A 16862-nucleotide genomic window follows, 5' to 3' on the forward strand; every position below is an offset into this window, starting at 1 on the left:
CTGCCCTCAAGGCCATTCACTGGCTGGTTCTGAGCTGGCAGCCTGCCGGCCCTGCGTTGTCATGGAGAAAGTTTTAGAAACATCTTGTTGGGTTGTGGGCTTATTTCTACCACCTTGAAACAAGTGGGTTTGTAGAAAAGCCACAATGGACGGAGACAAAGGGCTTTTAGAGAGCGAGGCTGGTGCCGGGGTAGTGGGCTGCGGCAGAGAGGAGAGCCTGCACTGCTTTTGCTGTTTGGTATTCCAGACAGGCAGCGGCGTGCTGACCTACGTGCTTCCCGCAGGACTCCTGGGAGCATGCATCGGACAGAAGGCCACCGCCTCTGCAGAAAAGTCTGCAGATTCTAGGGAAATGAACCGCGTGAATGGCCTAGGCTGTGGGGGAGACCAAGTGAGCTCCCATTTAGATGCACTAGCATCAATTTTTGCTTCATGCAGGCAGAAGAGCTGCCCTTTGCCTGTGCACGCCAGCAGGCTGACCTTGCGCCGTTTGTGCCAGCTCCTTAAGGGACATCTCTTTCCACATGAGAACTGGATGCCCCAGCCATCTGGACATCTCCCTCCTACCCCAACTCCCAGTTCCTGCAAGGGCTTCAGACAGCCCATTTAGGGCACCCGTCTCCCCACTGTCTGCTGCTTTGTAGGTCAAAAAACAGTTGAATATCAACAATTTTATATTGTTCAGCCTAATTGAAAGTTTGAGGTCAACCTGGCACCTTCCTTCAGAATTAGATGATAAGAACATTAAAGAAAACCTGTAATAGATGTTTCTCTTGCCCGATAAATATAACCTCAATCATTCTAAATTCTAGCACTCTATATACATTTTAAGTCTTCACCTTCCAAATGATGTACCTGCTACTAATCACTCCCTCAGAGTTACAAAGCAGAACGCCTTTCCCTCGAGCTTTGTATATGTTTTCTGCTACTTGAAGTAGGAACTAGATCCATTTTGGTGCCCACAGAGAGAAGAGATATCTCAAAAGTACCTCTAGTGGATCCATGGATTTGTTAACTGGTTTAATCACAAGCACAAGAAAATGGATGCTTTTGTTACTTGGACATTCTTTTTTGCTAGGAGTTTTGGTAACTTTTAGAAAGCTCCTTCGAGTAGCTTGCCTACCATTGTCTATGTAGACCTGATACCTATAGACTGTGAACGCATTTTGAATTGGCACCTAAAGAGCAACTGTCAGTTTCTAAGGCACCGGCTCCCTCTTTCTCCCTGGACCTCGCTGAGCTGCCTTGGATGGCTGCAGCAGGAGCTCCTTGTTCCTCTGCTGAGGCAGCGACTTACTCAGCCATGTGCATGTGTGCTCACAAGATATATATCCTGCCCGACGTTTTCTGTCTATGGCTTCATCCTTGTACTCCCCAGCCTCTCTCTCCTTTTTTTTTTATCCTCACCCGAGGACATTTTCCCATTTTTTTTTGTTCAGGTAGAGTGGGAGGGAGAGAGAGAGGAACAGAGAGAGAGAGAGAAACATCGATGTGAAAGGAACACATCGAGTGGCTGCCACCCGCAGGACCGACCAGGGCCGGGGACAAACTGCAACCGAAGTACGCGCCCTTAGCGGGAACCAAACCCGGGTCTCTCAGGACCGCAGGTCGACGCTCTAACCGCTGAGCCAAACCGGCCAGGGCTCTCCTTTTATTTCTATGCGCTCATTGCATTTTCTCCTTTCTTGAACATAATGATGCTTTTACTTATTGTAATAACCATTCATAAATCAGCCCTTCCCCTTCCCGGGGAAGCTCATTTCCCTCCCTCCCTGTCATTTTTTTTTTTCACTTCTTTTCGTGGCTGTGTGGCAGGCAGTCAGACAGAGAGGAGCAGAGCAAGGACAATGGGCCAGGTACAGAAGGTCACCAGGGCAGAAAGCCCCGGCTGCCTAACAGCAAGCAAAACTGGGAAAACAGTTTGTGGATCAGACCCCCTGACCTTTTATATGGTTGGTCATGTGGCTTAGACCCTTCCTTGGCATGTCGCTAGTCATGCAGTGACCACCTTGGAAGAGGAACAAGGTGCTGCAGAGTGGCCTCAAGTGACTCCCATTCGGAACTTTGCATGACCGCTCCTTTAAGCATTAACCCCGAGTGATAGTATCTAGGCCTCGGCTGTGTTTCAGTCCCAGGCCCAGAAAAACAGCAAAACCAGACAAGTGATGCCATGGCTGATCTCAGGACCAGCTGCATTGACTAACGACCCTCTGCCCTGGCACTGACCAATCAGTAGAGACCACGACCCTGAAAGGACACACCTAGAAAGCTGATGCGTATTCTGTTGAGATTGTCCACTGGGACCTCCCCTAAAATCCCCCCACCCTTTAAAAGCCCTTAGGTCAGAGGACCCAGCACAGCCCTCTCTAAGGAGCAGGCCCTGCCTCTTTCTCCATCCCCTTCTCCCAGGAGTTTTTCTTGACTCTTTCTTTCAAGCTCCAAGGGCCCTTCTTTTGCTTCTGTAACTTGTTTCCTGAGCCCATTTCTTCTACAGCTCACTTCTTCTACCTCTGTGACTTTCTAAATAAACTTTCTCTTATAGTTTGAGTCTTGGCTCTGAATTCTTTCTTAGCCAGAACTCAAGTACTGAGGTTGCTGAACTGAGGTCTGACACCTGGTGCCATTTAGCCACCAAGAGCTGCAGGAAGTGGAAGCCCAGGCAGAATTCTCAACCTACCTATGGCAATGGAGGCAGACTATGAAATGTAAGGCCAGAGCTTTTGACTGAGCCAAGTACAGTGATACCTCGGTTCTCGAACATAATTCGTTCCAGGAGGACGGTCGAGAACCAAATTGTTCGAGAACCGAAGCAATGAAACCCAATAGGAAATAATGGAAACTAGATTAATTCGTTCCAAGCCCCAGAAAATGCCTATTTACTGGCCTAATTTGTATATAATATGTAGAAAAACATAAGTCTCAACAAGAAATAAAAGTGTACAGTATGTCTAAGGGTTAAATTCAGTGTAAAGCGTGACTCTCTCCACAAAGCGTGGCTCTCTCTCTGCACTCACACTGATGACGCCAGCAAGGCGCGCTGGGCCGAATGAACACCATTCGGCTCAACTCGGCTCATCTCGGAAGTTCGAGTTCCAAATATTTGTTCGGATTCCAAGACAAAAGTTTCTCGAATCTCCTGGTCGAATACCGATTTGGTCGAAATCCGAGGCGTTCGAGAACCGAGGTATCACTGTATACTAGTCACAAGCATTTGCTGTACAGCCAGATGAACGTGAATCCAAGCCCCATTCTGCCCAACACTAGGTGTGTGACCTTAGGCAATTCACTTAAACTTGGAGCCTCAATTTTCTTATCTGTAAAATGAGAATAATAATGTACTAACCTCATAAAGATCTTGTGAGAATTCAGTTCTTAAGACGGTCATCTGCACAGTGCAGTGCTTAGTACACATTAGCTATCATTAGCCCTGCAATCCCAGGGTTAGCAAATTGTTCCCTTTGGCTATGTGTTTTGCTCATCCTTCAAGTTCTCTTCAAACAACAAATGTTCCTGGGAGGCACAGTCTGCCTACTCTACTATTTTGCTAGGGCTCAGGGGGCCTCCAAGGTCCACTAGGGCCTCCCTGTAAGGTATCCAAGGGGAATAGAAAGATGACAAAGCAGGAGAGCTCCCTGAAGCTTGCCCCATTCTGTGTCCTAACTTCCCAGTATCTCTGTGCATTGATATATGTCTAGAGAGGGAATCAGACTTCCACAAACCCAGTCCTGCAGCAAACCTCCATGCAGCTGTCTGAAGGGCTGTGGTGGGGGGAGAGGGGCAGGAAAGGAGGCTGGGGCATTTTTCGAGCCTTCTCAGAGGAAATCTTTTGTTGAGGATGAAGTGATGCTACTGCACACACACTTCTCTCCTTCCTGCTCCTATATCTGTTCCTACAGTGAGCCCATCAGCCCTCTCCCACATTGGGCTTGTCCTGGACCCTCTTCCTCATCCCAGTGTGGCCACAGCAGAGATGGCTGCTCAGCCCAGACATCTCACCAGGTGCCATATCCTACAGAACCAGAGCCCCCAGAACAGTGGTTCTCCCAGGGCCTCTCCTACTTGACTCTGCTAAAGATGCTTCCATGGAATTGGGGTGTCACCAGGACAGGAAACACACTCTCTTTCTTAAAACATCCTGTCATTTTAGGTACCATTTACGAAGTCTTAAATTACAATTTCAAACACTATCATCAGATGTCAGTTTTATTGCCAAACATTTGGTAAACAAGGTACACCCTTCTCCTCCCCACAGCCACAGACTACCCACATTCCTGGGGACCCGTTATTCCAGCGCCCCTTCCTTTGGAATGGCTGGGGGACTGCTGCACAGCCAGGGATACAGACAGCAAAGGGCTGCCATCCAAGCCTGGTGTCCAACAATACCACCTGGCTGAAGTTCAACCTGCCCCACTCCTTCCCTTCCTACTCTTCCAAGTTCGGAATAACAGCACCCACAAATTGAGCACTATCTACCAGGGCCTGTGCTGCTTCCTGAGCATTAGCTCATTTAACAACTCCCTACCGAGCAGAATGTATTGTCTGCATTCTACAGATGACAACAGGGGCTTGTGGAATAGTTAAGTAATAGTTTGAATAAGTCAAGACACTTGCTCCTTTGCCAAATGCTTTGCCTTGAAGGTATGGTAAGCACTTGAAGGGGATTTGCAGAATTTTGTAGATATTAGCATTTTGTCAACTATGTCCTGAATCTCAACATTTTGGCTTTGAAATTCCATTTCCCACTCAGTCTCTCACACTAAGTAGAAGGAAGGAGAAGTGTAGCGGCAGCATAAAAAGCCTTTGTCACCCATGTGGCTCAATGATGGGACTTGGGAAATATAGACACCATGCTTATAGTCTAGAGCCTGAAGCGGCCTTGGGGCTGGAGGTAGGTGAATCAATGAACCTCAACCAAGGGCGGTTTCCTCCCTCTGCAAGAATGCTGATGCTGGCATCAGTAGGAGTATGTACATGTGTGTGCTTGCATGCGCACACTCAGACACAGTACATATGGATCCTCTTCCTGCCAGTCCTGTGAACTGTGCAGGTGTCTGGCACACAAACATGCCAGCAATACTGTACTAGTGAAGAAGGAGAAAGTCATGAACACTTCCAAATGGCACCTAGTTTAAAAATTACTTTGGACTATGTTTTTGTGCTCATGTGGGAAGTGGCAATATTTGATGAATCACTCTGCAAAGGAGATTACCAGTGTTCCTCAGAAAGAAGCCTCCCTCCCCTTCTATATCCTAACATCTGCTACTAATCCCACCTTCTGTCCCCGCCTGACCTATGTGAAGCCAAAGCAGCACCAGGGGCAGTATGAAAGGCTGGGGTGTGTGGGGGAGGCATGGGGCTGGGAGGAGGCGCTTGTGGAGTGCATCAGAGCTGTGGGGGACGGAGCACATACATGAGCAGACAAGATGCTCTTCTGCAAAGCACATGATCAGTGTAACACTGTAGGTACTGCATCTGACACCCAATGCCAAATGTGTCACACAGAAGGCTTAAACTAGATTTCTAGAACTGAGCTCTCTGCTGGATCCCTGAAAGGCCGTATCCAGCCAGTGTCAAGAAATGCCAAGTGTCCTTATGTTCCTCTGCCAAATGTGTCCAGGGTGGAAATGCAGTCATATGAGGAAAAAAAAGGCAAGTCTCCATAGCAACCTATGTGTCGCCTCAATCACCTGGAAGTCTTAAGAAGTGGGACATTCTGCTTCACTAAACTCTCTCATCGATTTAGTATTGATCAGAAATCTGTTTTTGTTAGTACTTTAAAACTAGAAATGCTGAGTTTCTTGTCTCAGCAAGAACAATTGAATGATGAAGTGGTCCCGTTTTGGTGATATGGGACTCTGCACAGACTGAGGTGCGGTTCTCTATGTCCACGATCATCTGCACTGTGCAGATGACCATCTTAAAAACTGAATTCTCACAAGATCTCTGTGAGGTTAGTGCTCATGGCAACACAGATCAATGCCCTTAAAGGTAATTAATCTCTCTTTAAAAGAAAAAAAATGTTTTTTAGAGAGAGAGTGTTAGGTAGGGAGAGAGAAACATCAATGTGAAAGAAATACACTGATTGGTCGCTTCCCACATAACCCCCAACCAGGGCCGGGGACCAAAAATGCAACCTAAGTATGTGCCCTTGACTGGGAATCGAGCCCGAGACCCTTTGGTCCACGGACCTACACTCTAAACACTGAGCCAAACTGGCCAGGGCTCTCTCTCTTTTTCTTACTGTAATTTAAAGCTGATCAAGTACATGGACCTTATGAATTTGACCTGATTAATCAAGGCTTTTCTGAGGAAAAGAGAACAACAATGACTTAGATAATGGTTAGTTGGCAGGTGGAGAGTTCTCAGGAAACTGAAAATGCTTTAAACTAGTGCTCGAAGAATCATCAGGTCTGCTTGTGAATGGATAACAGGGCAGGAAGGTGGTTAAGCCCAAAGGGGAAATAAAGGTGTCTGCTTAAGACCTTGCAGCATAAATGGTTCCCAGGTCAATGATCAGAGACTGTCTCCCCAGCAACAAGAGTAGTGCCTGGCACATAGCAGGTACTCAATACAAATTTGTTGAATGAATGGAGGCCTGTCCACTTGATCTTTTTGATACATTTACCCTGGTCACCATTCATTTGTCCATCATCCATCCATCATCTATCCCTCTCTCCGTCATTTATGTGCTTACCCCATGTGAGGTGCTAAACCATGGGCTACAGGGGAATTAATGGTAAACAAGATATAGTCCCTTATGAAGTCAGTCACCCCTCTGTTTCAATGGGCTTTCTAAAGGCAGAGGAACAAGTAGTAGGTGTTACAGAATGGCATGAACACAAGCTACATTCTCATATGCCTTTTAACCCCCAGACTCTTCGCCTTTGGCAAATCCTACTTACTGCTCCCATTGAAGACTCATAGTCCATGTGCTTCTGAAAGGAAATTTCCATCTTCCTGTCCAGATGTGGTGTAAATATTGGTTGCTGCCTGAGCAGGACACTGGGCTAGCTTCATGGGTAATTCCATCTGAAGCAATGTCTTGCTTGTTTCCTTGGTAATGAACCAAACTAAAGCTTCTTCCAACACTTTCCATTCCTCCTCAGCTCACTTCACAAAATGTTCCAAGAGGGCAAATGTGAAGGTCTTGGGTCACTTCAAGGCTGCATGGTAAGAACTGGATTGTAAGAACTTCCAGCATGGCGCCCTGAGGCAAATTCTGAGCACTTGTTACAATGTTCACATCAGGAGAAGCAAGCCATTCTTCACCATCATCTCTGCCACACCTACACCTTCAATTTTCTCTTGTTGGTTTTTACAATAAGAAATAATTCTTGCCCTGGCCAGTGGTTAGAGCAACGGCCCATGGACCAGAGACTTGTGTGTTTAATTCCGGTCAAGGGCACGTACCTCAGTTGCAATTCGAACCCCGGCACTGGTTGGGGTGGTGCGGGAGGCAACCAATTGGTGTGTCTCTCTCACATCAATGTTTCTCTCTCTCTCCCTCCCTCCCTCCCTCCTACTCTATCTAAAAATCAATGGGAAAATATTCTTGGGTGAGGATTAAAAAAAAAGAAAAAGAAACAATTCTCCTCTCTGGCATCATTTCAAAGAGAAGACTATAAATAAAGGGCCCAACAGAGAATCTTGGAAATTGCTCTTCCTCAAAGAGCAACATGACCACTTATTCTAGAATACAGAGATGGGGCTATATTCTAGGGGATGGTTTGAACTTTGGAAGAACCACTCTTGAATATTACTAGGTTTGGTTTCTGCTTGCTTTAATTCTACTTAGCTATATGTTTGTTTGTTTTTTTCAGGTCCCAGACTGTTTGTTTTTTAAGATCCAAAAGTTTTTTCTTCCTTTACACCATGCTTTTTTCTAAGTGCAAAACTCTCATTTGGTGATGTTCAGATCTGGGCCTTTGCATCACATGTGACACTATGATCTGCATTGTGCTTTTTGAGACCAATCCTTTCTGCACTTAGTCACGACAGTACAATACGCTCTCTAGGCATAAGTGCAGTCACATGATCCTCTCTTTATAGTGAATGCACCTGTAGTTTCAGAGTCATAGCACTGAGAGCACCTTGATTCTCACTTGTCCTCATAGTTTGTGTGAAAAGAGGCAGAGACCATGATCCCTTTGGCCATAAAACCAAGGCACAGAGAGGTGATCTACCCAGTCACTCAGTAAGTCAGAAAACAAATTGAATGAAGGGCCAGGTAAGATCCCCTAAGTACCTTTCAGAGCCTTATCCAAAAAGCCAGATTGTGCCCTTCTATATGTATGCACTTACTTAGGAAGTAATAGTTTTAGGTTGAACCTCCTGTTCAGGTTTCAAAAGCCCTATAGCAAATCAGGAACCACAAGTTAATAACCAGTATCACATCAACATTTTAGTCAAATGCCCCTGACTCACAGATAATGCCAATTATTACAGCTCACTGACATCCTGGTTACTGACAAGAAGAAAACTGAAGGAAAAATTCACCCATTCAAGAAATAAACCTTGGCACATTTCCTTTCCTGGTTTCATAACACCTTAAGTATAAGACCTAAGCACAGCTTCCTTCTACACAATATTCCTGTACCTGTTGGCACATGACTGGGTGGGTGGGTGGGATTGACAAAGACTGTGTAATACCAGACACTTTAAGAACAGTTTTGCCCAGCAGAATATACATGAGATATGCCTAACATAGTAATTCTTTACCCTGATTCTTTTTGGGGTGGGGGGTAACTTTTATTTCCTGATCCTGATTTAATGTAAAAAGTAATATTTTGCTTCCCACCTTCCCTGATGAAGGCAGAGTCAGTGGATGGGTACTGCTGGGGGCTGATTTTGGTTTCATGGAAGGGAAGCATTCTAGGGGTTAAAGTTGCCTGAAGACAACTGAACAGGACTTTTTGGACCAGGGAGTGGCCTGGTCTTACAAGTATTTTCCCCCAGAGGCTAAATGACCATAAGTCTGTGATGCACTGCTCCTTCCAATGCTAGGAATTCATATTCCCAGAAACAAACTAAGCCAGCAGCAGCCCTCTTGCCTCCCAACTCCAGGTCAAGAAAGGCACAAAGAAGACCAACAAATAATACTGAGGTGGCACTTTGGATCCGGGAGACCTTGAGGTACCAGGAAAAGAGTACTGGCCAATGGAAATGGTGAGGCACAGAGAGACTGATTAAATACTTTCAGTCATAGGTGAGAGGGAATTTAAAGGGTGAGGAGAGAAGAAGATACACTGCCAACAACAGTGAGCACAACTCTCAACAGCAAAGAGGCAATTTCAGCTCTTCAGCCACCAGTCAATTGCCCTCAGAACCACTGTGATGATTCCTTCACAGAGGGAACCCTACAGTCCAAACACCCTGGGGCCCACCCTTGGGACTGCATCCAGGGCTGGAGGTTGAGGCAGGATTGGACTGGGCAGGCACATAAGGTAGCTCTGCTTCTTAAGGCATGGCTGCTGTCTGTGAGGAGTGAGCTCCACACCAGGAGGTGGGCATCAGACACCTCCCCTGAAACTACCCTGCAAGAACCCTAATCTGGTGGAAAACTGCTGCCTAAGGAACCCGCCTCCCCCAGGGACTGGGGGCTTCCATTAAAGCTAAACAGCATTACCAAATCAAATGATTTTAGTGTGTCACTTGGGAGAATAGGAAAGAAAAAGACACAAATTGATCATTATTTGCAGATGATTGTCTAACTAGAAAACCTCGGGGAATCGATGAAAAAACTATCAGGACTAAGACCAGAATTTGCTCAAGTGGCAGATTCAAAGTCAAGCATACAAAAACCAATAGCTTTTTGGGTCACTTGGGTGTGGCCTAACACCTTGGAAGCGCTGTGCTTTTCTGTGAGGCCTCCGAACTTGATTAAACTTGCAAATATTTTAAAAGATGGAGGTGAGCCAGGGAGATGCCTCCTCAGCTGCAGTAAGGGCAGTGGTCTCAGACACCAATGTGTGAAAGGTGCCTGGGGTGACTGGTGCAGAGAGGGACAATCACCCCTGCACTCTCTCCTAGGGGGGTCCTACCCCCAGTTCCCAACCCAGCACCTGTCTCCCTGCTCTTTTCTAGTCCAACCAAAAAGACACACAAGGAAACTTGGCAAAAGCTGGTGCCGGAGCCACCACAGGTGGAGATGGTCAAAGATTGTGCTATGTCATTTCCATACGAAATCATTTTTTAAAAACAAAGGCGGTGAACGGACAGGTCTGGAGTGTTGGTCCTCGTATTGCCTCATTGGTCATTGGTCTGAAGCGTCGAGAGGTGTGCATGCTGCTCCCCAACAGGGGACTCCCACAGTCTGGTCAAAGTGGCCCAGGGAGGCCTTATGGGGCTGAGCTTGGCAGTCTGGCCCTCGCAGGGTTGTGGTCATTTGCGGTCTAGGCTGGCCTGCAGCTGGGCCTCCCGCACCATGCGATCGAAGGAGCGCGTGTTGGTTTCCTCGCGTACTTTCTCGCGCACGTGGAAGGAGGCCCGGGCTGTGGAGCGAGCGCTCTCGAGCGCGCTACGCCGCTCCCGCGACAGCTGCTCGCTGCGCTCCAGTTTGCGCCCGATAGCTTGGAGCAACTCCCGCCGGCGGCAGTCTTCGTCCCTCTCCACCTTCTCTTTTTTGGCGCGCTGGGCTCGCTCCTTCACCAACCGGCTCTGACCCACGCGCCGCGCCTTCTGCTGCACCGCCTCCTCCGCCACTTGCGTCGCGTGCTGCAGCCGCCTCTCCCCTGCCCGGGCCAGCGCCTCCAGGTGCGCCTGATGCTCTCGGTCTTTACGTTCGGCCGCCTCCTTGGCCCGCCGACCCTGCAGCTCCTCCCTCCGGGCCCGCTCCCGCAGCTCCCGGGTGCGCTGCTCCACCAAGTGCTCGTAGTTCTCCTGAGCGCGACCTAAGCTGGCCTCCAGGGAGCTCCGCAGGCCCTCCCGCTCTTCGTGCTCCTGGCGGGCCCGGCCTTGAAGCAGAGCCTGGTGGCGCGCCTGCTCAGCGCGGCTCAGCTCCCGCTTCTCCCGCTGCAGCTGGCCCTCCTGCCGCTGCTTGGTACAAGCCACGCGCTGGGCGCGCTCCCTGCGGACCTGCTCGGCCCGCTCGCGCCCTTCCTGTAGGCCCTCCTCCCGCTGCTTCAGGTTCTGCTCTTGCTGCAGTTTGCGCAGCCGGTCCTCCCGGGCCGCGCGCTCAGCCCGCTCCCGCCTCAGCAGGCTCTGGCGCTCGGCCAGCTCCCGTCGCCGCTCCTCGCTAAGCTCGCACTGCCGCTGTTGTCGCCGCGCCGCCTCGCGCTCCTCGCGGCCCCGGCGTCCGCGCCGCTCCTCCACCTGCGCGGCCCAGGCCCGACGGCCCTTCTCCAGGGCACGCTGCTTCTCGCGCTCCTCGCGCTCCCGCCGCTGCTCTGCACGCACGCGCTGCTGCTCCCATTGGCCGTGGGCTGCAGCGCGCTGCTCCAGCAACAGGCGCTCCTCCTGGTGTCGCGCCAGCATCAGCGCCGCGATCTTCCGGTCGCGCTCCGGGACTCCGCGCAGGCCCCGCTCGGCGCGCACTTGGCGCACGATGCGTTCCACGTGCTGAGCAGTCTGCGGTGAGTGGCTCAGATCACCGAGGCTGAAGCTGCGCGCCGTGAGTGGCACTATGGCCAGGGCAGATGGGCGGCCCAGAGGGTTGGGGACCGAAGACAACGATCCCGCGGGACAGCTGTACCTGGCGGATGCCCGCGGTGGCCAGCGCAGCTCCCGCAGGCTCTCCCCACTGTAGGATGATGACGACGCACCGGACTCGGAACTGAGGGCGCCCTCACGCCGGCGGGACAGTGAGTCTAGTGAGTGGCTCTTTCTACCAGCCCGCGAATCCGCGGGCGGAGGTTGGGGCCTGGCCGGGGACGGACTGGAGGATGCCTTGCGGGCGGCACGCGGGGCGGGCGAGGCCGGGAGGCTGGCGCTGGCGCTGGCGCTGCTGCAGCTGCTGCTACTGCCCGCGCTGGGGGCCGAGGCCACGGCCGCGTGGCCCAACGGCGTGAAGAGGCGCCGCTTCTCCTCGCGCACGATGCGCTCGCGCTCGGCCCGGCACTGCTGTAGTTTGGCGCGCCGCTCCGCTTCGTATGCCTCGTACAGGCCAGTGGCCACTCGCATGGAGCGGCCTGGGGCCTCGCGCACTAAGTCAGCCAGGGCCCGTGGCAGCAGCTCCACTGGTTTGACCGCACAACGGGCGCAGGCCTCAAGCGAGCGAGGGCTGGTCAGCACGTAGCGGCTGCCCTCGGCTTCTGGACAATCGAAGTTGAAAAGGTCGAGGTGCAGCAAGGGGGATTGCTCCCGCCGTCCGCCTTCTGTTGTGCATGGGACTTCAGCCTTGCGGGACACCGCTGTGGTGGCCGTGGCCGAGGCCGAGGCCGAGGCCGAAGCCGAAGAGGCCGCGGGCTGCTCGGCGCCCTGGGCGTCAGGGGGTACGGACGCGGAGGCTCCGTTTCCTCCCGATCCTCCAGGCTCGGCTCCCGCCTTTTCCTCTTCTGGTACCGGGTCTACCATGGCTGAAACGTGTCCTATTGTGGGGTCTCTGCGAATGACAAGGGAGGGACATCGCGGGATACATTTGAGAACAATTCCCCCTCCCCATTCATATCCACCCCATCCCAATTTAATCCGCTTTGGGTTTAGGCTTAGAGGCCCTGTGGAACGTAAATCATAATTCGGATGCCTTGAAAATCCAGGCAGCCCAATGTGGGGTGGTGGTTGCGGGGGGCGGGGTTGGGGTCAGTACTGGTGCACAGAGAGCAGCCTCAATCTCCCTGAGCCCCTGAGTGCGGGCAGAGGACGTGGCCAAGCTCCCCAGGGCGTCTGGCCCGTTAGATGTGTCTTTTTCCTGCTGCAAGTTAAGATGAAAAAATAGAGGTGCAGGCAATAGCTGGCCAGGGAGGCGGTGGAGGATTCCCGGGAGGATTAGCCTATTTGTTTGTAGCTTAGGCGGGCAACCCGGGATGCAGCCTTGCAAGAACAAAAAAGGAAGAGGCCCGTTCATCCCCCACAGTGCATTGCTGCAAAGACCCCATTTGCCTAGGGAAGAAGTTATGGTTGATTTCTCCCTGCCAAAGGAGACCCAGGCAAGGGGCCCTGGGGTGATGGAAGGACTGAGAGAAATGCATCAATCCCAACAGGCCTCTCTGGGAGGAGTGATCGATTGGGTAGGGTTTGCTAGGAGCTGTGCCGCCCCCCTCCCTCTTGTTCGCCCGGGAAGGAGAAGGCGCCTAAATCCTCCCAAATGCACACGATTCCCTCCAAGTCTGATGTTCTAGAGGCACCATCCACCCCAATCTAGACTCAGACACCTGCCCCTAGATGCCCTCCCAGGCCCCCCTCCCCTCTGCCATGAATTCCAGCGGGGTGGATTGCTGGGGCTCCTGTAGCCCAGCCGTTCGCGCTCCCCAGGCGGGTTCACTTACCGCACGTTCCAGGATGCAGCCCCGCGCCGCCAAGGGCTTTTGTTAGCAGCTCGCTGCTCTCGCTTACGTCTCTTCAGTCCCCGCTCCGGTGGGGTCGGGCTACTGCCCGCTGCAGCCGCGATAGGAGCCCTAGATGCCACCGCAGCCACCAGCGTCTCTCCATGGGGCCGGCACACACCCACACGCTACCTACATGCGGGAGGGGGAGAGCGAAAACGTATCCCTAAAATAACGCAGCTCTGCTCCCATCCCTCTCTCTGGTTCTTAAAAAAAAAGCGGTTCCATCGCTGCTGCATCCACCGCCACCTCTTCAACTGTGCAAGTACCGCAGATCTTTGGATATCCCCAGCGCCTCCTGGTGGACACTTAAGGGTTTTGGTGTGTTTGCTTAGAGCAAGGGTGGGGGGAATCTTTTTCCTGCCAAGGGCCATTTGGATATTTGTAATATCTTTCAAGGGCCATACAAAATAAAAAATGAGTCTGCTATATTTGGTCAAAATGTAATGAACTCACCTCCGATGTGATGGTTGGAACTGCTTCTTTTTGGTGAGGTGTGTGATGTTAGCTGGTATTGATGATGTTACTACTTGCAACTGCTTTTCCAGGTATGCATGGGTCAGTCTGGAGCACAGTGGACTCTTTGCGATGGTAAGTTTTGAAAAGAACTGCTCTCAGCAGTAAGTTGTTCTGAACACAGATGCATATTTCAATGCATGGCTCCTCAAAGAGGGAAATTCATCATTGCTTATGTAACATTTATAGAACTCAAGCAGTGGGAAGTTGTTGTGCCTAGCTTTCAGCTCATCATCGCTTTGCAGCTGAATGATTTTTTGTTGTAGGTTATCAGGCACATCAGTTGGTTCCACATTGAATAGTGTAGCAAAGATGTTGAGTTCCATTTGTTTACTTTTCAAGTCCTTGAATCTTCCATTAAATGTCTCAATTAGTTCTGAACATTCACCAGCATATTCAAGTGTCCTAGAAGGTTTTTGTCCTTCCAGAGTGGAAAAATGCACTGTTATTCCTTTCTAGTTGCTCTTTACACAGCCTTAATTTAGCTTCAACTGGCTTCACCTTTGAAAGCAGGGAGCTGAGAAGCTGGTTGGGGCCCTGCAGTTTGATGTTCAGCTCTGAGAGGTATGTGGTAATGTCCACCATGAACACTAAAATCACACAGCCACTCGTTATCATTGAGGTCCTTGACACGTTTTCCCTTCATCTCCATGAACTGCTTGACTTCATCTTGCAGTTCGTAAAACCTCATGAGCACTCAGCCACCACACTTCACAGTGACAAACAAGATCGCTGTACTCAGAGTCAAGATCATTCAGTAACTCCTTAAACTGGCAGCTGTTAAACCCTCTGCTTTTGACAAAATTTATGCATGCATGACACTACTGTTGACATCACATCGTTGAGCCACAACGACTGTGCACAGAGACTTTCTTGGTATATTGAGGCAGTAGCGTATAATTAAATCACTTGGATTAAGACTGAGACGATTCAGTTCTTTCTTGACAAATGCAATTAACCCTTTCTGAGAGCCAACCATGGTTGGAGCTCCATCTGTAGTAAGGCCACTTAACTTTTCAAATGTTAGCTCAAGTTTTTTTCATTGATAAAACAAGTCTCTCAAGTCCTCACCTCCTGTTGTGCCGTGCATGGCTTCCAGTGACAGCAGTTCCTCTCGCATGTCAAACTCTGCAGTTATCCCACGAAACAAAAGGGTCAGTTGGACAGTATTTGTTATGTTTGTTGTCTGGTCACAAACCAGAGAGAAAAATTGGAAATCTGCAGAATCCTTCAGTGTGTTTTCAATGTCTGTGCTAAGTCAGTAATGGGATCTGAGATGGAGAATCTCCGAGACAAACTAACATTCTGAAACAATTTTACTTTGTCTGGTGCTGACAACTCCCCAGCAGCCACCATGCACTCTTTCACAGACCCTCCCTTTACATGAGGCCTCAGCTGCTTTGTGATTAGCTCACTTACTACATAACTCATCTAAATAACGTCTCTGTCGCAAGGAGGCCTAGTGAAAGTGGCTTGTTGTGATTCCAAATTCCACTGAAGAGCATCGATTTTATCCAGGGGCATTTGGCCTCCCAATTAATTGAGTTTAGCATGTTTTGAGCTGTAATGATGCTCCAGATTGGCTTTTTTCATTACTGCTAATGCATCACCACAAACTAGGCACACAGGTTTGCCTTTGACTTAAACAAAAAAATAACTATTTGTCCATTTCTCTTGGAAAGATTGACACTTTGCATCAACTTTTCTTTGTAGTCACCATTTGTAGGCTGTCACACTACTTAAATTTTAATAATTATCCAGTGTGAGTGTTGCCAGCGATATGATTACTTTGCTTTTATTGCTGTTCTAATCCTATATCTTGGATTTGGAACATACCCAACATTCACATCATCAACTCTTGAGGTCTTTTCTGTGTACTATAATTTCCTTAATCTTCATCTGAGATTCAGTTTTTACAAGGCTTGTTGATCATGGACATGTGGATAAAGGTTGGATTGGAGTTATTGTCTGTCTTGACAAAGAAGTCAACAACATCGTCATCAATCATTAGAGGCAAGATCATGAACATTGCAAGGAATCATTTCATGGCATCTCATCTCATCATCACTAGATTGCCATAGTTTCGCCACAGTGTGTTAACATTATCGCAGTGTGTGCGTGCGGAGGCTCCCAGCCTGCCTGGCCCTGACTGTTCTCTGAGTCATTGCAATACAGGCAGACGGGCCTCAGGCAGCCGGCGAGAAGCATCTGTGTCTGTCCTGTCATGTACTCATATGTGTCCTGTCTATCCTGTAATGCACATTCCTTGCTTGATTTACGGTATTATTATGATTCACTCAGTATAAATTTATGTTGCTATGGAAATAGCTCCTAGATTTATTGAATTTCTAGTCCCACCTGCAGTTGTTTTGGCAGGGCCAGACATTCCCCATCCCTGGCTTAAAGGGTGAAAAAGAAATTCTAAATATATATATACATGTACATATATAATGTACATGTATATATTATATATTTCTTTGGATACTTTAACTGAGTTGAATGAAGGAATAGCTTGGTTTGTTTCTCAAGGGGATCCTTGAGAAGTAAACTTGATAGTGAATAATGCGGTAGGATATAGTGATCCAACCTATAATGTTATTATTATTTTTTATTCCTCACTGGAGGATATTTTTCAACTTATTATCGGATAGAGTGGGAGGGAGGGAAAGAGAGAGAGAAAGAGAGAAACATCGTTATATCACATTGACTGGTTGCCAACTACATGACCCCACCAGGGCCGGGGATGAACTGCAACCAAGGTAAGTACCCTTGACCGTAATTGAACCCATGACTTATTGGTCCGCGGGCTGACGCTCCAACTGCTGAACCAAACCGGCCAGGGCTATAATGTTATTTTTTAAGAAAAAC

General features: G+C 49.4%; 1 protein-coding gene across 1 annotated transcript; it reads right to left on the reverse strand.

Annotated features, from left to right (window-relative positions):
- Nucleotides 1–10380: 10380 nt before the first annotated feature.
- CCDC177 (coiled-coil domain containing 177) lies at nt 10381–13444 on the reverse strand. Its single transcript, XM_036251607.1, has 2 exons — nt 13422–13444; nt 10381–12538 (listed from the first exon to the last, which is right to left on the reverse strand). Exon 2 carries the CDS (start codon nt 12508–12510, stop codon nt 10381–10383), a length of 2130 nt encoding a protein of 709 aa, XP_036107500.1. The 5' UTR covers nt 12511–12538; nt 13422–13444.
- Nucleotides 13445–16862: the final 3418 nt, after the last annotated feature.

Source organism: Molossus molossus, unplaced genomic scaffold (assembly GCF_014108415.1).
Source record: "Molossus molossus isolate mMolMol1 unplaced genomic scaffold, mMolMol1.p scaffold_m16_p_1, whole genome shotgun sequence".
NCBI lineage: Eukaryota > Metazoa > Chordata > Mammalia > Chiroptera > Molossidae > Molossus > Molossus molossus.